We start from the raw sequence: 24,642 nt of genomic DNA on the forward strand, positions 1-24,642 counted from the left end.
TCTTCTCCTTCTTCTTCTTCTTTTGCTTACTCTCCTTCTTCGTATCCATTCTTCTTTTTCCCACCTATTCCACCACCCTTCTATCTTGCCACGAAGAACCTTTGTTGCCACATTCCTTTTTCAGCCGACGGCTATTTATGACACGCCGTGGAAAACATTTCCCGTATATCATGGAACAAACTTACATGAACTCGTCCCGCGGGAGAAGGAGCACCAGCAACAGGGGCTGGCTACGTCTGTGTCGCAAAGTAACCCCTTGACTGTACGTATACGTGTACGTGTATGTACTTGTTTCGCCAACGAAGATGATCTCGGAGGATGTATTTCATCCTTCGCTTCCTTCCTTGGACCTTCCTTCTCTTTTGTTAAATCTCCAGCGATATTGTCACTATCAATTTTCCAAACAATGTAATCCAATACTGTTCCTCCTAGTTTTTCCGTTATTTTCCACGTATCGTTCGCACGCCCTAGCCATCTAACACGGCACCGGGTCCGTAACGGAAAAGCGACGATCGCCATTAAGGAGAATTTCATTTCGTAATATACAGCAGTCGGCTTTTAATCCAAGCACCTGTTTTATTAAATCTTCGTGCACGTTGTTCGCCACCGTCTTCTTCTTCGTTCCTTCAATTTCATCCACGGCTAAATGAATATATTACGCGTGTAGCGCGGGAAAAACTTGCTCGAACTTATCTAGAATGGCGGAGTCGGAAAAAGCTGCTGGAAAAAGGGTAGGCTATTTCCGGAAAATACCACTGCCTGTTTCTTTAGTGTTACCCAAAATTTCACGGGAATTTTTCCACCGCGACAGAGCCAGTTCATTGGAGAGGAAACAAACATTTATTGATCATTGTTTTGATCAATTATCGATCATCAAATGTCGAATGTAGGATTTATGACATAGCCAGAAACTGCTATTTTGATGCTCATTTGACTTTTCTGTCAATAATTGGGTGGTACATGATTTAGAGATTATGTATCGAATAATATGCATTTTAATTTTTGTACTTTACTGTTCCATGCTTCAATAGCAAATATCCTACACAAATTTCAAGATGATTTCTATGTTATTGAGATCTGATTACCAAAATGGAACCAAGGAAGGAAATAATATACTCAAGCTCGCAGTTAATCTGTTGTTACAATTCTATTGTATTTTTCGTGCCTTAATCTCAAAAAACTGTTTTTCTCGTGTTAAAGTTTACCATTACTTCAAGCTTATGAGGCTGCCAGAGGCGATTGCTATTTTTCAGGGACGAAAATTAAAGATTAGAAATTTCTATCATCTAACTGTTAGTCTATTTTAGACATTATGTAGTAAAGTTTTCAATTTTAATTTTTCCGTAATAGGAAATAACCTGTCATAAATTTCAGAGGTTCAAAGGTTATGCAACGATGCTAACAATTACTGCGTCCAGTTTGAACCATGTGAAATTTTTCACAAAGTTAATCAAATTGCCATCCGCATGATACAGAATTTTTTTTTCAAGGCACAACGCTTTGAAAGCGTAAAGAACAAACGAAGTTCCAAAACATAGAATCTAACGATTTTTTTTAAATAAAATGTTCAACAGAATATAGTACATGGCATGTTGGATTGACAACATTGCCAGTCACAGAGTTCTCAAATAGGATTTATCCAAATATCACGATGCAAAATATCAATGAATAATGAAAAATTACTGTTTTTGTAATTTCCTCGCTGTCCAAGTATTCTTGCCAGAGAAGATACATTGTGGCCATAAAATTAGTAAAGCTTGAAAGTTCATGGGTTTTAAAAATTTAGAGAGAGATAAGGCATACAAGTTTTCTCAGGAACATAAAATCTTCTTGCAGAAGAGTGAGTCGTTTGTCTTTCCAAAGTCGAACATTAATCGTGTATTTGGGCAATAAAACTGAGGAATCCACAAAAAAAAGATATCAATAATAATAAATATCGATTCATAAATAGCTTTCATAACTTGAAATCGAAGATGTTTATTGTTAAGAACTCTTTCAGACTAACTCAGGTTTTTATGCACATTTGTACATCATAATACATAGCTACGTCGATCAGTGTGTTTATTTAACGCTTCAATTTCCGACCTCGCAATATCTCTTACATTAAGAAGAACTTTAGTAATCCTTGAAAAAAGCATTAATCGGTACACGTATTCATTGAAGTCTGAAAGTCATTGAAGATCTACTACACAGCCAGAGCAGTTGTTTCACGCGTCCAGAGATTGTTCGAGATTGTCATTTGTTCGAGACGCTACAACCAGTATGCTATCATTAGAGGATTTATGCGATCTTTTTTGGTTTTTCTGCTTGCAGAGATACGCAGCACCATGCCACCGATGATAAACGAGAAGGTGGTTTATATGTCGGCACGGCTGAAAGACACCATTGTGATACCGTGCGTCGCGTATGGCAATCCAACCCCCACCAACAGGTAAGAATGTCACCAGATACGTACGAATTTGTAGCATGCGCCGCGCCGGTATTCTCGTAAACTTTAGGTACGATAGCACCATCGACCGGTGAAATGTCTCCGCCTTTAGATGCGTGCTGACACGATGACTTATCCTCAGATTCCACGAGATTTCAGGACGTGACATGCGTCGATCCGAATCGAACGTTTACGACCCGATTTTTTCTTTTTGTTTCGTTGTCGTTTTTTTCGAGGTCGTCGAGAATGAATCCTATCGTCGTTTCGCGGAAGCTTCAGTTCTATCGCACTTTTTCCAGCACCTTGTTTCACTCATCTTGATTACTCGAATACATCTACGGTCGCTTTTACCGAAACAAACTGCCGTAAGAAAAGAGTTATTCATCCCTTTGTCGGACTTCAGAATGCAGTTTCGTTATCACAAAATCTGTTTTAATTCTTTGTTTGCTCGACCAGAAACTAACTTCTCTTTCTCGACGTTAGCGCAGAAAGTATGTCGTTCTAGGTAGAAAATAGAAGAATGAAAAACGAACGAAGTATCGTAGTTTCGGAGAAGACAAATAGAAAGTACATCGAGCGTGCCATTTTGGTACCATTAAAGTCAAAATCTGCCAACAAATGTATTCTCTGTCTTCGTTCGAAGATACACGGCGAAAGTAGAAAGAGAGAAGTCGTTTGAAAAGGCTTGAATACACCGTTTCCCATTCAATAAAGCAACAGCTAGGAGACAAGAGTTACCCGTTCAGAGAGGGTCGTTCCGTAATTGCCGACTTTCACGAAACAGTCCTCGAAAACGATTCAGTTACGTGGCAAACAGTTTCCCGATACAACCGGGACGCGGTAAATAGGTGGAGTTCATACGTATCGGGGTAAGTTTAATTGGCTTGACGGCGAAAAAAAGTGTTTTTTCGTATAGGTAAACAATATTTTGATCGATGAATTTTCCGCGCTCGACTTCCTCAACGAGGGTCTCGCGAGAGTGTCCTCGCTTTAAATATTGTAACACGCCCTGCGTTACGACTTCCGACACTCGCTCCAGCTTCTGTACCCTTCAAATTGGTTTCCATTCGTTCCCTTCTCGAGTACCAGTGTAAACGGATGTTCCGCTACGAAATTAACCGGCAAACTACCATTTACTTTTCATCGTGGTTGAGCCTTGGCGCAAAGTAATCTACCAGGTTGAAGTACAGGACGACTGTTACTACGTTGTAGCTGCTTGGGTAAATTGAAGATAGCTCTTCGGATTAATAAGACATCCGGTCGTGTCGCTAAATTATCCTCCAATCTCTACTTCCTCGGCTACTCGGTGAAATTTCCGTTAAATTTCGTTAAATCGTTGACGATAATTCTTGGCAACAAACGCGGTTCCGCTACGAACAAGGACCAGAGGATTATAACGAATACGTTATTGAAATGTAAAAATTTCAATTTCGCGTGACGCTCGTTTCCATATTCTCTCTCTCTCTCTCTCTCTTTCTCTCTCCTCGTCTTATTTTAGAATATGGGCCAGACCTTGATAAGCGACGTTTATTCCGAGAGCAATCTCACCCCCCCCCCCTCTCTGTAGAAGGTCGGTCTTTCGGTAATTCAACGGTAGATAAGCCGAACACGCTGTTTCGTCACGGTACAGTGATTCCATTCGCGAACGTAGGAACCATGCATTTCAGAGATTTCATGATTTCGTTTGGGCAGAATCGCAGGGTCAAAGGGAACAATAATAATGACGGAAGGAAATGGCGCGGGACGAGCGAATAATTCGCCCCTCAGGTTCAAAACCCTCGTATTTTTCTTATATTAATGCTAATTTCAAACATAGCAGCGTTATTTCGCACGCGAAGGTATTTCCATAGTGAAAAGGTGAAACACACGTTGTTCGTTCGCTTCTGCTGCCATATTATTACGCGAGAAAACGGGAAGACGAGAGGTTACGAGATGAAGAAAAGCGATTCTCTTTGACAAGTGGAATTATCTCTCGCATAGATCAGACGGAGATCCTTTCGCGACTATTTAGCATAGCCAAATAGACTGAAACTGAGAAGAAACAGAAGCGTCGAGTCGACTGTATAAGAATGGTTCGTTTATTCGTTTATTCGGTCGATATTGGCGAAGCTACTTTTGTAGACATCTCACGAGTTATGAACTCTATCTCGAAACTTGGTCTTATCACTCCGGCCTCCAGTGAATCCAATAAACCCGAGTAAGAAACGAAACGACCCGGTAATCGAGCCGGAGAATTCGCGTCGCGAAATCAAGAAGGCAAAAAGAAAACACGACTGGGCCCTTGTAAATAAAGCTGGCGAAACGATAGTTCCAATGAGTTTCGTTTTACGTTTTATTTCCGCGTACGGATCGTTAAGTGCTTATGAAAATAAAGGGAATGGGGTGATAAGGAGGTGGTAAAGCGGATTAACGGAAATACTGGCGCAGGGACAAGGAGAAAAGGGATTGCGTATTAGGATGTTAATGTATTTATTATTCGATTGTGCCGCTTTGCTTGGAATGACGAACGAAAGGGTCGGGACTGAGAAGGGTGGAACGACTTCTTCTCCCTTCTTCTCTAGCTGTTGCTTACTCGCGTTGCATCTACGTCGAGGTTATTAAACGCCAAACGACCTGGTTCGTCCTTCTTCTACACAGTGATGCTACAACAAGAAGAAAAACAGATATTGTAACCAGATTTGTTGAATATTGTATACATAACAGTTGATTCTCTTTCGCCTTTCGTATCATCCGACTGTTCTCGCAAAAGATTACCAAAAGTTTATTCCTCGAGAGAGCTTATCTAAAAATTTTTAAGATGAAACCAATGGTGTTGATATTGTATCGATATTTATCGATTGTGACATACCGGTCAAGGATGAAAATTCACACAATGAGCAATACAAATAATTCGATGCGCTTTACCGTTAGTAATTTCCTGTCACGAATGTTTGACGTGCGTAATTAATTCCGTTGGTCCACGGAATTGCGAGCATCTCGATCAATAATCGCGGCAACGACTTTGGAAATGACGCGACGCTTCCTTTCAAGGAATCTCTTGATCCGTGATTAATCGATTACGTTAAAAATCAGGGGAGAGGCGCGTGTGCTCGCATAGGACACGCGGCCATACGCCCAGGCGCACACGCGTGCATCGTGGATGCCGGGAATGCAGCAAGGTGAGGCTGCTCGAAGGTATATAGACGTGAGGAGTGTATGGATAGCGCAAACAAACCGACCGCTGATTACAGAGACTGCTTCTGACAGCCCATCAAATATTCCGCATTTACGTGTACGTCGACGTCACTGAGTATTCCGTGGCTGTGTTCATCGTCTCCTTCTCTCTATCCCATCTTCGTCCTCTGTCGGACCCGCTTGCGTACAGCGACTCTCTCCACCGCCTCATCCGCTGCCGCTTCCCCGTGGCTTGACTGAGTTGACGGAGGAGAGTACGCAGCCATAGGGGCGCAAGAGAGAGAAAGAGTAATCGGGCGGCAAAGGATAAGCAAAAGGATCAGAGCGAGATAGGAAAAGCGACGCGGAAGATGAGAGGGCAGAATAGAAAAGGGAGAGGTAGAGTCTGAGGGTTTGCCAGCAAGGTACGGCTTCCATCTCTGGCCCTCTCTCGCACTTCCATCTACCTATCCTATCTCCTTCCCTCACCAATTTCCCTCCGTAAATTCGATTATCTATAGGTATACTTCTCGTCGTCGGTCGTGTCTCCTCTGTCCCGCTTTTCCCTTTTCCGCCACTCCTCCGCCGAATACCCAACGACTCTTCAACCTCATCGGCGTCCTTCTGCACCTCCTACCTTATCCTGATTCCTCTCGCGAGCCCACCAACCTCCGACAGTCTGTAACGCCGCTTTTCGAAACTACTACCTCAGCGCACACACAGGAGACGGAGAAAGATAGAGGTCAATCACCGGTCGGAGAAGACGGACCACGAAGATGAGAACGAGAGGATGCAAGATCATTTTTGGACAATGTTAGGGGACTACGATCCCGAGGGACGCTACCTTAGCTCCGAGATTGTAGACCAGAAAATATTTGACGCTGGAGATCCGCACCTTTTAAAGGAAAATTCAAGTTTTTCGTAGCCCAGATCCTCGGTGATTCTGCCCAGCAACTAGTCGTTTGACGTTTTTCCCTTGGACACAGACCTGGATGATGATCTTGCGAGGTCACGTACGATTTCGTTTCAGTTGAATGAAGATTGGAAAAAACTACGTCGAATAGCCTGTTCCTTTGTACCGTGTCGGATTCCCGTGTTTTTGTTCGTTTTTTTCCAAAATTGCCACCGAAATCGGGAACGTGGCTGGGTTCGATACAATTTTCACAGGTGAAAAAGTAAGTTTCTAAGAATAATGTTTATCGCAGAACGCAAAGGTAAATGGTTGAATCGCGGCCATTTAAGGGCGCAAAATCAATATCGACCGCGACGAAAACTTTATTTTCCAAGCTTCGCTCGGTAAATATTGACGCTTCGCTCGCGCGCGTTTCGATGTAACGCAAATGTTTTCCTTCGTTTGCACACTGCTGCGCGGAGCAATCGTCAGGTGCCTAAAATCGCTGCGCGACTATTTCAAAACTTTTCGAAATGTGTCGACGATCTCAAGGCTCATAGGTAATTCGAAAGCTGAACGATGATTAGTCTCGATTTTTGGATGTTGGAATTTGCTCCAATTTTACTCTGTACTTCGATAAGGTCAAAGATCGCTCGTGCTCGCGAAAGATCGATTCGATTATCTCGTATCTACGGAGACGCTTTAAATTCTCGCAGCTCGAAACGTTCCCGCGTTCCCTCTGCGTTTTCAGGAATTTGCATACGCTTCGCTTGCGAAAACGAACGAACATACGTATACGCGAGCCGTTCGTCTCCTTTATTTAAAGATACGCTGGTATTAACGATTTTCGTCCGTATCCGGTGCAGGCAGAGGCGCAGTTTATCCAGCTGCTTGTTCAAGCGGGAGTGTTTTGAAAACGTGCCAGTACATCGAAGCGCGTTGCATACGCTCTCGGCTTGTGAGAGGGTTTCTGTCGAATACAAAAAAAATGAGAGAGAGGGAGAGAGAGAGGAAGAGACAAGCAAAACGAGGGAGTGAACGTATGGCTGTAGCCGTGTAGCACAATTCACGGCCGTGCTGTGTGTATTCAGTCTTCCCAATGAAACAGTTGTTATTTTGTGGTCGGCGAGTGCACTAGAGAGATACACCGTTGGAATGGAAAGGCTTGGTCGGATAGCAAAGCAGTAATATCGCCCTCTGTCCGGTGCCAGTGCACTCTGGTATGCGCTGCTATTTTTGCTTCGCCACCGAGCTGAATCTTGAGCAGCGATCGAACGTAATGTAACGCTGTATCGTAGCGAGATGGCTGACTGGCTGAATGGCTGACTGCAACGATGCAATGTTACGATTCATCGAGTCCGACTAGTCAGTGAAGCGAGCGTACGCTCGAGTTGACAGTAGTATATCCTATTTGCTGTCAGACACGAAGGAGAATCTTGCGGCGTGGTATGTCGTTGTTTCTCTTCTTCCGAAGTCTGTCGAACCACCGTTTCATAGCACAGACAGAACACGACGTTTCGCCCTTATATATGGTAAAATTTAGCGTTATAACCACATGTGCGTTTTAAAAATAGTATCGCGATAATTTTTGGGCTATAATTTTCCCTAATATTACATGGTCCTCGTTCGCGAAATTAATATAAAGCGGTAGCCAAAGGCGCTTTATTTTAAGAGACAGACTAGACACGATATTTTGCTGGTGTAATATGACAGAATTTAGCTGAGTAATCACATACTTTGAAAATAACGTCAGGAGTCCGAGCTATACTTTTCTTCGATATAACGTCAAATAGTATCTTATCAAGCTCTAGTTTAAACAGACTGGCAGGACACGATACTTCACTCTTATATGATAAAATTTAACGCGCTAGCCGCGTATATATTTCAAGAATGCTACCACGAAACTGACCTAAAATTTTCCTTCGTATAACATTTCGCTAGACACAAAAATTTTCGTATCGCGAGACAGACAGGGCATAACATTTCGCTATATGACAAAATTTTACGTGCTAACCACGTGTATATCTAAAGCGATATCACACGTCTATATTTTTCTTCAATAAGACTCGAAGAGGCGTCCAAGGTAACGTTCTCGAGGAAATTTACGTTAGTCCAACGATCGGATATCGATAGGATCTAAAATAGAATTTCGATCGTATCTGTGCGTCGTAACGTTGTTGTTTTATGATCCGCGGCGAAAGTCGTGCACTGTTCTTCCTCTTTTCTTTGTCTCGCGATTCTTAGGCGAGAATCAACGTCGATGCTCGTGCAAATGTACGGATACGCTTCTTTTCTCGCTCTCTTTTTGTCACAGGTGGTACTATAACAGGAACCAGAGGGAGGAGCCGGTGGAGGACTCGACCGGGCATTACGTTGTTCGAGACGGTTCGTTGATCATACAAGGCGTCCAGGAGAGCGACGCCGGCTCGTACATGTGCAGCGCTAGTAATTCGGAGGGCAGCGAATCTATGGAAGTGAGGTTAACGGTGTCTGCACCACTGAGCGTGCACGTTCAGCCATCGATCCAGACCGTCGATCTTGGGAAAGCCGCTCATTTGGTAATTGATGATTTTCATGGTCGAATGCGATTTACGTGTACATCATTCCTATATCAGTCGATCAGAAGTCAAACTGATAAACTTCGTGATTTGAGAGAGTAAGGTTTGACGAGATCTCTCAAGATAAAAGAGATAGAAGACAAGAAAAATGTTCAAACTTCGTTTTTTTAATTTGAATTTATGACACTTCTGTCATTTTCTTGCGATGAGTTTACTTACAAAAGTAAGATATTTATCTTTGAGAAATTGTACATATTCATGCACGTAAATAATAAAACGAAAGCAACGCATTTGATCAATTGTCTTCTAAGACATATTCGTACACTGACTTCTGTCGCTGTTTTAATAGTTTCATTGAAGCAAATTTTTGTTTAACAGCGATGTTACGTTATATGAAGAACAACAAAAAACATTGAATAGAATAGAATAGAATTCGATATATGACATTGACCAGCTAAATTCAGACTTCGAAGAAGCAAAATTTAACATACACAATCCTAATAATAATCATTACTGGTAACTGTGCCTGCCCGAACCCTGGAAGACAAAAGCGGCGTATCTAAGGCAAGTAGATCGCAATCTCCGTTCGCAAAGTTCATCTGCCGGTAAATTCTTCGCTCGCATCCAAGCCATTTGCCGCGATCCACGTTCCGGAGTAATCCGATTTTTACGAGGGCCACGGCGAAAAGGCGAAAGGTCTGATTTCAAGCTACGACGGCGTTCGCGTTTTGCCTTCTTCTTTCCGTGGCTTTCTCTCGCCATAGATGGCAATCTTGTTTTCGGAAGAAAGGAGAGAAAAGAAACGCGGCAGATTCGAGGTCGATCCATACGGCGGCATCGGACACAGGCAACGTTTCTCATCAGCCTCTTTTCTCTAAACTGCTTTTCAGACGTGCAGCGCAAGTGGATTTCCGCAGACGGCGCTGTACTGGCTGAAGGACGGTCAGCCATTGAGGACGGGCGGTCGCATAAGGGCGGTTTCCAGAGAACGTATTTCCGTGATGGCGGTTGCAAGAGAGGACCGTGGCATGTACCAGTGCTTTGTGAGGAGCGAGTATGAAATGGCTCAAGGAATCGCGGAATTGCGGCTGGGCGGTGAGTCTTTGTTTGTTTAGCGTTTACGTACCTTATCGTATCATATACACACACAAACGCGTTTTTGCTTGCTGGTTATCGTGTGCAACGAGAGCGGAAATGGAAGATGAGAAAGGATGGCCTGACCGATGGAACGTCGTTTCCTCGCTGGTAATCCCGCGTGAAACGGTGCGGATCGTTTTATTAAATCGTCGCCGAGCGTTCGAACGGATATTCAAGATTGCCCGTTTAATTCTGCCCGCATGCTACATAATCGTCTTTTTCTTCGCGACTCGGGCCAGCTACAGTTCTAGCTCCGCGTAATATCCATTATACCGTTTAAACGATTTTAAACAACCCTCGTTCTATCTACCCCTCTTAGCTTGCTCCTCCTGCGCTGGATAGAAACAGCTTAACGAACGTTCCGTGAAATGAAACATTTAAGACACTCAGAGGTACCATCTAATGACATCGCAACGTCAGCACAGCCGTAGCTTTCAATTGCACCGACACGATGTCTTCCTCATCTTGCTAGTAAAATTTACTTCCTCGTTAAATTTTCACGACGGATTTGCATTTCGTTTCGTTCTGATCACAGACTTTGAATCTGATCAACCGCGAGAAATCGAAAAACCTCTTGGTCCCGGGAACGTTTCCCCTTCTACCCTTGCCATTTCCTCGTCTTTTTCCTTCGTTCGATACGAGTTCACTACTCCTTGGTTGACGATGGAGCGGCCCAGCTACGATGTTTGAAAGACAGGCTCGTAGATGGAGGAACGACGAAATGGTGTGGGCTGCTACAGCATAAAGGGTGGCGGAGAAGGGATGGACCTGTTTGTCGAGCGAATGGTGCCGCGGTGATAGGTTGCTGGTGGTTAATGCAGTGGAACTCTTTCCCATACGATCCATTCCAGGTTTGCGTGCCACTCCATCGTAACGCGTTTTCCATCACGGAGCCGCACGGCTTCCCTCTGGGGAAGTACGTGCCATTTTTGCGCGAAAATGGCCACATCGGTTTCCCGATCGTGCCTCGCCACGGAAATCGCTGTTTACCACCCCGTTAATCGCGTTCTCAGCACATCGATTCTCATCGCTTTTAATTATTAAATTTCCATCGTCACGTACATTTTTCAGGCCATTTTCGCTTCAGTCTTTGAATAATTTTTAATACGATAAGTCGATATATCAATGAAATTACAGATGAAGTATAATAAAACCTGATTTATTTACACTTCGTTTGTAGTATAGGAGATAATTAGTATCGAATGCCCACCACTCGAACTATGATTTAATTTTAGTAATTTTTATTAGAATATTCAGTTCACATAGAAAATCGTATTTCTATAACGAATACATGTATTAATATATAGTAGTTGGCGAAAGCATTTGAACACATGCAATAGAAAAAATTAATAAATATACTATGTGTGCCGTATGAATCTCCTAGAGACCTTATTAATAATTAATATTTACAGTGTTCGTTCAGATAAGCAAGATTCTACTTTTATGGAGTGTCGAACAAGTTAAATGAACACGATATTTTATACATCCAATTCGGAGTTTCGGTTGACGATAGAACAAACCTTTGACTCCATGACCTACAAAACGCTTTCTTCTTCTTGCATCCATATCCACAGTCGACAATAAAGTGTGTCAAACGATTACAATCGACCGTTTGTGCCGTGACTGTCTCTCCCTCTTGGTCTCGAGATGCACCATCTACTCGACAACGCTTTGGTGCGGCGAAGCGCGATAGCGCGTTATTTCGATGTAAAACAGCCGGGGAACGAACCCAGTGGGTGCTGCTTTGTTTTTTCTCGCTTTACATTCACTTCCGCGTATCGGTTCTCGTCATATTTCGACCAACGCTCGCGATGCTTTTTCCATTATCCCGAACATCGAACGTTGTTCTCTCGACGATGGCAAGCGGAGAGAGTTACAGCCCCGAAGATTTCAATTAAAACACTTTTACCAAGGCAGATTGCCTTTGGCCAGCCCCGGGCTCGGTTACAGGAATAAAGTGTCCGCCGCGCTATTTCGCGCCTGGTGAGCTTCCTGTGCCCGTGGTAGGAGGCATCGCTTCATCCTGTTCCATATCGTTTCGCGGCTATCGTTCCACGTTTCGAAGCTCGCTGCCTCTCGTAACGTATTTTCCGTCGTGAGCGTTGCTACGCCGCGGGCATCACGCGCTATTTTTGCGCGAAAATGGCCTCGTTTGCTGTCCGCCCGTTCAACGGTTCATCCCAGCGTGCTACATTAATGCCCTATCGAGAACCACGCAATACTCGAATTTTCCAGGAAATACAATCAAGCCAATTCTCCATACCTCGATTTCCTCTTCTTTTTCTCTCCTTTTTTTTTCATTTATCCGCGATTTCGTTCAAACAAACGCGAGAACAAGCCTCATTTCGGCTCAAATCTTTCAAAATAGACGATTCAGAGGTTACGATTTCTATCTTTTCTTACTTTGTGTAATAAATTGGATCCATTCCTTCTCCATTATTTAGACACTTTTGGCTACCGTCTCTCTCTCCTATTTTTCTCAAATATCAATCGGTAATTGACTTTCAACGATTTTAGATCCTAGGCCATTCCTGTATATAATAATTTACCAACTAATATGTATTGGTAAATCGACAAACTGTAAAACTAGATTAGAATTAAGTCGATCAGGATAGGATAATCAGATTGATTTCTAAAATTTACTTGTACGATCGCATTTATTTCGTTACAGCACTACTTAACATGTATTCTGCAACGGTATTTATTACTACTAGCTCTAACGTGTGACTTGTAAAATTTCTTTATCTGACAAAATTACTTCAATTGTAGAAGACGACTCTGCTGTACCAACACACTTTCTGCTTCATCTAACGAATCACAGATCGTCACCAGTACACGTTTGGATTCACACAAGATCTCAAACAACACTGAAACAAATTCATATTCGATCTCACATTCATATATCTCGTATCCTTACAAGATTCGGACCTTCAAACAAATTCGCAGAAAATCTCGAACGCGGACTCGAAGATTCTTACAAGATACGCGTTAACTAAAACATTAAAAACGTAAAACGTCGCTTATTCAGTAAACTTGTCGGCGCAATTTTGTGCAAGTAAAATTTAATTTTAAAATAGCATCGCTTCGAACAATGAAAGTCGATTCAGATATTTTCTACGGTACAGCAGAAGCTAATTATTCTCTATTCTTCTGACGTTTTATTCTAAAGGTTGTTGAAACAATCTGTACGACGTTGAAAAGTTACCACGTACTTTCTTCATCATTAACCACGCGGGCTAACTTCGATGGCCGTTGAAACATGAAATTTTCTTCCTCGCGGACGAAAGAACGTTAGTTTGAGTTTGACTGGCGGTGGTCGAACGATACAATGGCTGGGCTCTCGAACCACGGTCCGTTTTCTTTCTTCCACGATTCAATAATCCATCCTGGTCGAGTATCAGAGAGAAGTGAAACTATTTCCTTTCTCACCACGTAGCCGCTGCCCCATTACGGTGGGGGTAATTGAAGAGACGAAGTAGAGTAGGTAGCCGATGGCGGAGCGCCACAGAAACAAGAACAGGAGCAAACAACGGTAATGGATTCAACCTTTGAACGCTTCACCCGCAATTGCATCGGGCTACAATAACTTGCCGTGGTCGTCAGGTAGCCGCGCTAAGCGACTTTTCATTAGCTTTAACGAGGCTACGATTGCGCGTTATTTCTTCGACGTTCGCCACCGCTCGTAAGGTTCAAAAGACGCTAAGTTAGGTTATTTTTCTTATAGAATAAACCGTAATCGATTTCGTTTACGCTGGAATTATTAAACCTGTCAAAATCTTCTAGTTTCAGAGTCTTCTTGGATAGTAATTTATCAACCAATAATATTAGCAAATTGAGAAGTTGTGGAAGTTTCTCTTTTACAATTTACAATTTATTTGCCTATATGTATATAACAGGATAATTAAGTGACTTGTAATTTATAGAATTTATTTGTAGAATTTTATTTGGTTTGTCACCAAACTTAATGTTGTTATGCAAGAGAATTTATTAATTCTTATATACGTTTTTTTCCAATATTTGTATAGATTGCTATCTTGAAAAACCGCTAGTCATGTTCAATATAGAAGCACCTGTGAAGAAAATCGATGTCATGACAGGATGGATATAAAAGTTGAAAGAAGTAATATTAATAACCTGTAACTCGCAACACGTAAAAGTTCATTGATAATGTTAAATCAATCTTCTTACAATTACTAAAAGAATATACATATAATTTTCGCGATAGTAAAGTTGACTTGTAATCAGGCAAAAATATGTTGTATATTAAGTCGGTGATCCCAGTAGTAATGACACGAAAATTGAAAGAAATCCACGATCAAGAACATTAAAAAATTGCACATAATTTACTTCTCTTCGTTATATCAGTTCAATTAATCTCATTAATTCTATATAATATGACAAACTTAATTACATACATATAAAAAGTTGATAATTTTTAAGGACTCGAAGATCACATTCACCCGACGATTAAAGAAGGAAAAGAAATTTGCTGTCAAAGAGACAAGAGAAATTCACCAAAAAAGTTTCTTGCGCTCTAATAGAACCCGAGCGTACCAATTTTAACCTTCGTCCACTGTGAACGAATTTGTTCGAAAATGAACGTACCGAGATCGTCCGGACCGTTTTTCCGATTGACCGACCAACAGCGTGACGCGTGTCGATTTTCGATGTGTGGAAAAATTTGATGTATCCCATTAGCTGCTGTTGGAATTCTTCTCGGTCGCATGATTTCTAAGCTGCAGGGCACATAGTGTACATTAGGTGGGGATTGCCCGCAGCACGATGGGATAGTTAGTACCGCCACCCTGGATTTGCATACGCTAACGAGATTCCTGCGGTTTTGCCAATGCTTTGCATGCCAGCCGAGCACGATCTCGCTCCAGTCTGCAGCTCTGGCTGCGTCTATTTATTATGCGTCATAGATACGTTAGGGGGAAGAAGGCACGTCAGCCATGCGAGGAAACGAGATAGAGATCAGAATAGAGTACACAGGAGAGAGACACTCGGCATCGTGTTGGCAGTTACCGCAAGTAGTCGCGTTCTCAAGAAGCGAATGCCGCGCTTCGTTCGTTCTATTAAGCATGCTGTACTACTTTGTTGGAAAATTGGCGTATCAGAAACCACGTTTCCTACAATTGTTTCCCTTCAGATGTATATCGAAGTCAAGTTTCCGAGAAAATGCTTATCGGTATATATAATAAGAAAATATCGCGAACCTTATCGAGTTAAGCTTATATTCAATATATTAGACAATTTTATATTATGTAGGATATGCATAGTCACAGAATTTCTGAGCGATATTTATAGACGCAGCATTATCATTTATATTTATATTAAATGTCAACTCAATTGCATCGGTCAATCGTATATTATAGTATGTGACACGTCGCATAACAAACGAACTCAAGTTTCAGCTACGCGTTATTCGTTCAATCGTTGTGTCAATCGTTACACAATTCTTATTCAAATCCTGTTGCGTAACTTTCGGTGGGAACATCTGTCTTATCGTCCAGACCTATTACCATGAGATTTTCATGCGTTTGTATGGAGATATATGTATAAGGTTGGAAATTGTTCAAGCACGTAAAAGATGTTTCTCAACAAGGCTTGCGTTTGCCAAGAAACTCTGTTAAGAAATAGTAGTTGTATGTAAGTTTATCCTAGCAAACAGAAATACTCTTTCCATTCGCTTATAGCTACTTTTTTTTACAAATATCTTTTTGTTTTATTGAGATCATTTGGTGGTAGTATTACGCATATACCGCAATCTGCCACAGGCAACTAGACCGTAATTTTATTGGAAATTAAACGGTCGAAACGAAATTTGGCTAATGGCTCGCGAGAGATATATTTCGTTCGACCAGATTGGATGGTCATTACGAATATAATAAGAACAAGTAACGGTACGAAAGTTCGGAGAGAAAAGGCTGGACTTTAAATCGAGCCCGGAAACCGGAGAAATTTGTTCTCCCCTAAACGGAGGGGGCGGGAAATGAAGTTTCTCTACGAGTCGAGCCGCCCTCCGCAGATTTTTAATTTAAATTGCAACCAGCGGCTAGAAGGTACGCTCGCTAGAGTACTGGTTATATTTGGCGACAGCCTCGGCTATTATTTACACGGCGATTCTCGTTTTCTTTCCAGGCGAACGATAAACAAGCGGTCTACCCTGTTAACGTTTCATTAACATCAACCTCGTTCGCTGAACCAGCGCTTTCACCGCACGAAAGTGTCTTGTATTACGGGCAAGAAACGTGTTGATCGTTGGGATTAAGCTTACCAACGAGATTTCGGAAACATTTGATGAATTTTCCGCTGAAAGACATTTTTTCGTGCAAAGGATCGCCGAGAAATGATTAAAGTTGTTGATTTGTTTAATTCGTATAATTTTATAATAAAGACGAAACTCGGGGAAGGTATAATGAAAGGATGGGCTTGCCGGAACGTTTCTTTCGACTCTGAGTAAACAGGCAACCCCGAAGCAGGATGCTTTTAAAGATTATTCCAGGCTCAAGGAAGCCTGGAACGCAAAGTTGTACGTGCAGCCAGTTTCGAAGGCGAAATAATGAGGCGGACTAATTGGACAGGCGTAATTGTTAATTTACTAATAGCTTCCTTGGGTAGGCAGTCTTTTAATTATACGCCGTGTTCCCGTGTCGCTGTGATTTCAAATTTTCATTACCAAATTCCCCGCTGCCACCTCGGTGAAACACGACCATCGTTTTCTGCAGACGCTTCGCGTCAAACGTCATTGCGCTTGAAATTTCGTTGATAAGACATCGTTGCAAAATTATCAAGCCGTATAATTTACTTTGATCTTCGCCACATATATACATATATGTGCTTGAAAAGTCAGCGAAACATCCCGGAAAAAAGTTAAGGACATCTTAGCGTCAGATAGACGACGAATGACACAGGTTTGCTTGAGAGAAAGAAAAAAAGAAGGATGGGAAGATTGACAAGAAACGGACGCGAAGTTTCTAAGCTGATGTTTTTCTTCTGAGAGTTTTGACACTTAGTAACACGGAGAACCGTGGACGATGTAGACTTCGGAGGAGACGTCGAAGTTACTACGTGTAGCAGAGGCGTGCAAGAATCAAGGTATGCATACGAAAAGTTGGAGGAAAGTCGGCTGTTATTTCGTAGTCGACGTGCTCGCGCTTATGAAGTTCATGAATTCATTACCAGCAGGGCTCGTTACGAGCGGCGGCACGTTCATTTAGAGCCCTTCTGGAACTGGAACGCATGCTTGCGAACGCGTCGCGGTTATTTTCAATGTTTCTTCGTTAAGTTGCGCTACTCTTAATCTCCGGGTCCCATTAATCTTCGGGCCAATTATTTAACACAAAATCTTGCTGCTTATTAAAATCCACATAATGAAAAGGGATACGATGACCGAGTGTCAAGTTAGAAGAGCATCGAGATCGCTCCACGTGTGTCCAGACGCGATGTTTTGTCGATCTACGACGCAGACATTGAGCAGTCTGGAGGTTAACCGATTCGGACAGTTTCGATATTGGATTTTTCCGTTATAGTTGGAACGGTGGTTCTTCTCGCGGCACAACGACGCGTCACAGTGGCTATAACAGTGACCCAGTTTCGGTGAGTGGCCGAGTCAAAAATCCATTTGAGCTGGTGCATAGCCGGAAGTTGGAATTTATGTTATATCTTCGAAAAATTTCTCGATTACTAGTCGTCTTCATCTTTATACTATGACAAACTATAATATATTATTGTCAGTACGCACTCTGTTAATTTTCTACCGAAACTTTCTACCTGTTCCTCCTATTCTTGCGCTATTTTCCTTACGATTTTGCACGATCCTAAACAATGTTATTTGAATCAAAGAACGGGAAAGAAATATTTTTGCACGCAGATTACATTAAATTAAGATAATTTATTATCTTGGCGTAGAACAGGCAAATGGAGAATCTTTTTAATAGAGTAATATTAAAGCGTAAGAAGATATTGTATAAATCCCTCTGCCAGCTTCTACTATTCTATTTTTTCCTCTTGCTCTTTACCTTCGGGGATTTATGTTTGCTCCCGCGCAGACGTTCCGTAATTAATCCGCACTGATTTTGCCTAGACTATCTAATCTTGCCGTTCTCTCAAAGTTTCTACGAATAATTAATACGCATCTACTTTATCCGCCACTTGCGTACTAGATAAAAATGATCGGAAATAATCCTAGTATTATTCTCTAGCCAATATCGCCTTGGTACAATTCTAATCCGCGTTTCGCCTTTCTGTATGATACGAATTTAATCCAAATAGGATCGAAAGTTAGGCTCCGGCGACGAGGGTAGAGCGAAGATCGAGCAGCGAGTCTACCAGGTAAATAAATAGCCGGATATTAGCGAAGTGGTAGTAGCTGCGGGGGGCAGAAGTAGGTGGTAATTAGCGAAGGAGAATCCAGGTTCGATCGGAAACCAGGGTGGGACGAGGTAGGACGATCGTTCAGACAGATTACGGTTGGAGAGAAGAAGATAGAAATCGGGGGTGAAAAGACGAGAAAAGGATGGCTGAGAGGGAAAGCCGTGAGTCGGTGCGCTGGTATTTCGATGCTTCGAGGTATGTGTAATCCGAGCATAACGTCTGTTAACAGAGATCGCGCCGCAGCTGGTCTACAGGTTTATCGAACAGACAATGCAGACCGGTCCATCGGTTTCTCTGAAATGCAGCGCCGCGGGTAATCCCACGCCGCAAATTTCCTGGCTGCTGGATGGATTTCCGCTTCCGCAAAACGACAGACTCCTGATTGGCCAGTACGTGACCGTGTACGGGGACGTAATATCCCACGTGAACATCTCGTCGGTGAAGTCCGAAGATGGGGGCGAGTACGAGTGCATCGCGAGCAGCCGCGCTGGCGAGGCGAGTCACTCGGCGAAACTCAATATTTACGGTGAGTACTCCGTAGGAGTAAGAGCTCAGAGAAAGAGAGTGAGAGGGTAAAGACTGTTAAGGAGAAGAATCGCCGGCCGGTGTCGATTGAAATTGACTGGAAACCCCGGGGAATATTATGTTTTCTCTTTTTCTCTCACTGTTCCTTTCCCCCTTTATTCTTTTCTCACTCTCTCTCACTCTCTCTCTCTCTCTCTCTCTCTCTCTAGGTTCTTTCCTTCTTCGTCTATCTTTCACACTCGCGTAGCTCGAATCGATCACCAGGAATATCGGCTCGATGGGATCCTTTGTCATTAACCACCACCCTTGGAGCGGTGGTTTCTGTTAATTAAAAACTGCCTTGTAGCTTTTGTTTTATCAGCGGATTTACGCTGGCTGCGAATCGTTCCGCTTGTCGGACGAAGATGAAAACCTTGTACACCCTGTGAAACTCGCAAGATTTCCCCATTCAAACAAGTTTTATGAACTTGTTCGTAGATACGAGGGCGAATCAAAAAATAGAAGCAAAAGAAATCGCAACTGGAAAAAACTGACGCGATGCAACATGCTGATGAGTAGTTGGTCTGAGCAGAGTGCAACGCTTGTTGGTTTTTTCAGTAGCAACCACGAAGTGCTGCGCGTTCGTAGGTCCACCAAAAAGGTTCTCTTTCTAACTTCTCTCGCCGAACAGAATGTACACGATATTTTCTCATTCTTTATCATATTAATGACGAATAAAGCTGTCTTATAACAAGTTTGACTGATCTGTCCAAAGTGCAAGACTGTGTTTTCAGTCTGTTGAAACTTAGATAAATCTAATAACTCTACGTTTTTATTACATCAGAGGTGTTAAATGGTATATTGTACTTTATATTTTGATTTGTGCCTGTACCTCGTAGATACTCTGTATTATGGTACACGTTTTAAATTGCGAGTCTTATATATACTTCATGACACTCGATGGGAACGTGGAGAAGCATCGATGTCGCGTCAGAGGGAGAATCGCTCGAAGCGAAATATATGTTTCGTTGCTTGTCAATCGCAGGTTTGCCATATGTCAGGCCCATGTCGACGGTTTCGGCGGTTGCTGGGAAACAGTTTCACATCAAATGCCCGGTCGCTGGTTATCCCATCGAATCGATCGTTTGGGAGAAAGGTGAGTATTAATATGTCCTCCTATTTTCCACATATACAATCTTTCATTTGAAAAATGCATCCATATATCCGTTATACATCGAGCAATCGAAGTGGAGTCAGTAAATTCTCGACGGACTGGCTTGAATTCATTTGGAATTCCAATTGCGATTACGAGGCAAATTGATCGATCACGTTGTTACCAGATGGAGTAAGGCTGCCTACGAACATGAGACAGAGGGTTGCGAACGGTAGCTTGTTCATCAATACGGTGCAACGAGCCGCCGATCAAGGCACGTACACGTGTACCGCCAGGAACAAGCATAACTTCACCTCTCAACGTTCAGTCGAAGTGCGCGTTCTAGGTGAGTGAACTGAAAGCAAATATTTTCCGATACCGGTCTCTTTTGCAGGCATCACAAGGCAGGACGATTTAATTTGCCTCAATATCTGAACTCTACTGGTCACGTGCGGTACACCCATTCATTTTCATTCCTACGTCTATGCTTCGTGTTTGCGGAGTTTTGATGGAGTACATGTGGACGTAGTCGTCGAGACTTTTAACGTTAACATATTTATATTATCTTTCATGTGTATCTTCTCTTAAATTCTCCTTCTTTTTTATTTTCTCTTATAATTACACGGCTATCCATAAATATTTGGACTCCTGCCGCACTTGGAGCGAAATATCGATGTTTTAATCACATCTTCGATATTACGGTAGGAGAATTTTCTTCTACTGTTAATTCTTCATCCTTAGCCATATCCAGGATCAAACGTTCTGTTAGATACAGACCGAAATTACGAATACACCTGGGTCGCTCACATACAAATTTTTTAGAATGTCGTTAGGGATACACATTTCAATCGTTCTAAAATTCCAATATCGAACAGACACAGCCATTTAATTCAAATATATCCGCAATATCAATTTGCATTGGTCTCAAATTATTTCCCTTTTACTTGTGATAATTAATATTAATTATCATTTTCATCAATATGTACTAATTGTATACGACTAACCGAGACAAAATTCGTGGCTCAAATTCTGTAATGGGGTTTCATTTGAAATATAGTTTGTGTCATTTCCAATAATTTGGAAACGTCCAAATACTTATGGACAGTGCGACGTGTATATCAAATCTTAGATATCAAAAATTTGCAAAAGTAAATCGTCATTTGCACGAAACTATTTGTGGTACAAAGGAAGGGGAATAAACAATTTCTGCGTAACCGGGTACCATATGTGACCATTAGAGATGTCAAAGAACGATTATCAACGAATAATCGCAGCAGTGACATACCGAAAGTTATGTCATCTCTTTGTTTGATATATTCTGTCCTCCCACAACATCCTCCCCCCAGGCATCCCCTCCGTAATTTTCTGCCCCGGCGGCAATCGCATATTAATTACAATTCGTGTATGCATAACATCCCGGCGTGTTTGATGCGTGCCGCCAAATTTACCTTCACACAAAATGTTTCTGTATTAGGTTTACGGAGGAAATTTCGTGTACTCCATTGTTCATCGCTGGCTGGGATTAGTTAACGCGAGCCAGTATTGCTTCGGATTTCACCGGGTTTATCGCGTAGCCGTGCGTGAATTCCCGAAAAGACAGTAACAACCGTGAGCCGCGGGCAAACCAGGTTTATCTCTCGAAACGTACCAACGTTATCGTCTTTTAATCGTTGTATCGCGTCGCCGATAAACCGGCAAACGTTTACGCCCCAATTGAATACACACAATTCGCGATATTTCGGATTTTCTCGCGTTTCTCGCCGTCTACGCTGTGTTTTCTTCATCTTCTTCGTCGCCAATCTCATTGAAAGCGCCCGAAACGTTTAACGAGAGCAGATCGCGCGAGGAGATAAATTCAATTCCGAGCAAACACTCGAAGCGGTTCGCGCAATTTAATAGACGTTGCCTCGTGCGAGGAGACGCAGAAGGGGGAGGAAACGCTCTGTACGTATGATTCCAATGCTGGCAAAGTGCGACGGAAGTTCGAAAAATTCGAGAAACTTGCCGTAAGTTGCCTCAAAGGATCTTGAGGCTCTGGCTGGCGTTCCGGTAAAGCGGAAAGGGATATCGTTCGCGCGACTCCTAATCGTGCAGCTGGCTCGGAAATCGTATCGCGCCCCTTCGAACTCGCCCACCATTTTGTATACTTTGAGAAAGTACTTGAAAGCGATCCTTCGAATCGGTAACCGCTTTCCCGTTTCCGCGAACCCTATCCGTGAAGCTTCGCGTAACCAAGGAAAAACGAAGAAATCGAACGGCAAAGTGAGTATCGAATTCGATTAAACACCAAAGTGGTTTGAGGAAATTGATATGAACGAAATCGATCGATAGTTTCTCGTGGCGTCAAAGTTAATTAACTTGCCACTCGGACGATTTTCTAGTCATCGAGAATGCGATTATTTATCTACTAGTTGGTTGTTCTCGTATTTACTCGAACAGAATGTGATCGCGTTTGAACCGATTAACAAACAGCAGAGCCGGTCAATTCATCCGTCTTACGTTCCACCGAACCGCCACCAGAGCTATATGATCACGCGAGCTACAGCAAAGGAGACAATCAAAGGGAACTCTCTGCACACGATACGACACACTGATCGTGTGTGTGCATAGGATGCTTCTGTGAAACACAATCGTCCGACTGCAGGAACAGTCGGTGGTGCACATACAGCGAACTCTCTGGAACGGACGGTCGAAAAAGTTTCTCGACCGGAAAATTTCTTAAGATAGCTCCTTATCATACGACAGGGATTGCGGTACAATCGTGTGTATATATATATATATACATGTGTGCTAGGGTGTGTACGTGTGCGTGTATGCGTCCATCTACCTGTTTCTATCTCTATTTCTATCTCTAACTCTATTTACAGTGGCTTACAAAAGTGTTTCAACATATGTACGAACTTTTCGTAGATATATTATGCACCGTATACGAGACATTTTGGAACTTCATTAGTATTGCAATGAGATACAACTATCGGAATTAAATGAGCAAAATTTGAGAGAAATCTGAAAATGTATAAAGAGATATCTAAACTGTAGACAGAAGTTATAAGATTATTTGATCTTAGGATTAAGAGCGTGTTTTTGTCAGTCTCTTGATCGTTTCAAAGATACTAAAAATATTAGATTACATTATCATACGATATTATACCAGTTACATAATTAGCTTTTCAGAAAGTTTATAAATTTGAACTTCATTATCCCCATTTCGACTATGCTCATATTAAAATACGTCCTTCTACCAATTAATTAACCAATACCAAAATCTAGAAAACTAACAAAAATAGTATCATCGCGTGCATTTTTAGATTCTTTTCAAGTTTGACCAATGTGACGATGATACCCATGTCTCGTTACTGTTGCTACTGAATTTTCGAAAAGTTTCATATTTATAACAAACATAACGTAAACGCATAATATATTTAAATATTTTTGTGAGTCACTGTATCTCCATTTCTTCGTCTATCTTCTCTATGTGCGTCAACGGATATCCGTGCGTTTGACAACACTCCGCGAACGAACCCACGCACCAAGAGCACAGCACTTCACTGCATCGCTCAAGCATCTGTCCTTGCACGCGCTCGCCTAACTGCTCTGTATATTATATTACATACGTGTACTTTTGTACATAAAAATTCATAGCGCGACGATGCCACGTACTAACCGGAGGGTACGGGGCCGGGTCTACGTGCGTGTACATGCGCGCTCTAGCGATACACGGGGCGCTTCTACGAGAAAGCTTTCTCTGCTTCGCTACTGTTTAATCGTGTCGTGCATCAACCTCGGGAAAACAGCGTGCCAGCTCTAAGGAATCCCCTTACGTACGCTTCCGTTATCGTTGGGGCCGAGATAACGCTGGCAGGCGAAAAATATCGCTGACCGGTTTAATATCGACTCGCGTCGCGTCGTCCCAGATATCCTTGATATTCGCATTTTACGCTCCGTATTATAGTATCTCGTGACTTATGAAACATTTATCCTTATCTATCGATATCCAAATATATAAAACCGTATGTTTCCAATAAACTTCATATACTTGCTCGGTCGCAAGGTTCAGACGTTTGCGGGTATATTAGTTGAAATGTCGCTCTTTCAACATGTTCCTCTGATACTAATGTTAACAAATTTGAAATTATTTATTAATTACAATTTTTGAATAAATTTTTCAGTTATTCGTATAACAGCTTTTTTAAATTCTGTATTCTATATGGTAAAAGTTGTAAATGTTGTTTCCTTATATTATTTTCAAATAATATTTGGATTAAAAATTCCTGTAATCGACGAAATTGTACGTCCCGTGATTTGCAGACATTTCGCGAAGAAACAAAGCGCCAACCATCGCGATATAAAACCATGGCGAGTACACGATCGAACGTTACGATTTCAACCACGAGCGCTCCGTGTATTTGAGAACGTGTGCACGTGCTACTTGTACATAAAT

The 24,642-nt window shown here is 42.2% G+C and overlaps 1 protein-coding gene across 7 annotated transcripts in view; it reads left to right on the top strand.

The window, feature by feature from the left end:
* The window catches only part of LOC117234692 (Down syndrome cell adhesion molecule-like protein Dscam2), a 163,631-nt gene that overhangs the window by 83,031 nt on the left and 55,958 nt on the right, over window positions 1-24,642 (top strand). For all 7 annotated transcript variants that reach the window (XM_033496161.1, XM_033496164.1, XM_033496166.1 and 4 more), the window contains exons 5-10: window positions 2,314-2,431; window positions 8,788-9,031; window positions 9,922-10,126; window positions 18,774-19,070; window positions 20,094-20,204; window positions 20,389-20,547. In XM_033496161.1, coding sequence (XP_033352052.1) covers window positions 2,314-2,431; window positions 8,788-9,031; window positions 9,922-10,126; window positions 18,774-19,070; window positions 20,094-20,204; window positions 20,389-20,547 — 1,134 coding nt within the window. The remainder of the gene's footprint in view (window positions 1-2,313; window positions 2,432-8,787; window positions 9,032-9,921; window positions 10,127-18,773; window positions 19,071-20,093; window positions 20,205-20,388; window positions 20,548-24,642) is intronic.

This window comes from Bombus vosnesenskii, unplaced genomic scaffold (assembly GCF_011952255.1).
Source record: "Bombus vosnesenskii isolate JDL3184/JDL3185 unplaced genomic scaffold, Bvos_JDL3184-5_v1.1 scf7180000013308, whole genome shotgun sequence".
In the NCBI taxonomy this organism is placed as follows: Eukaryota; Metazoa; Arthropoda; class Insecta; order Hymenoptera; family Apidae; genus Bombus; species Bombus vosnesenskii.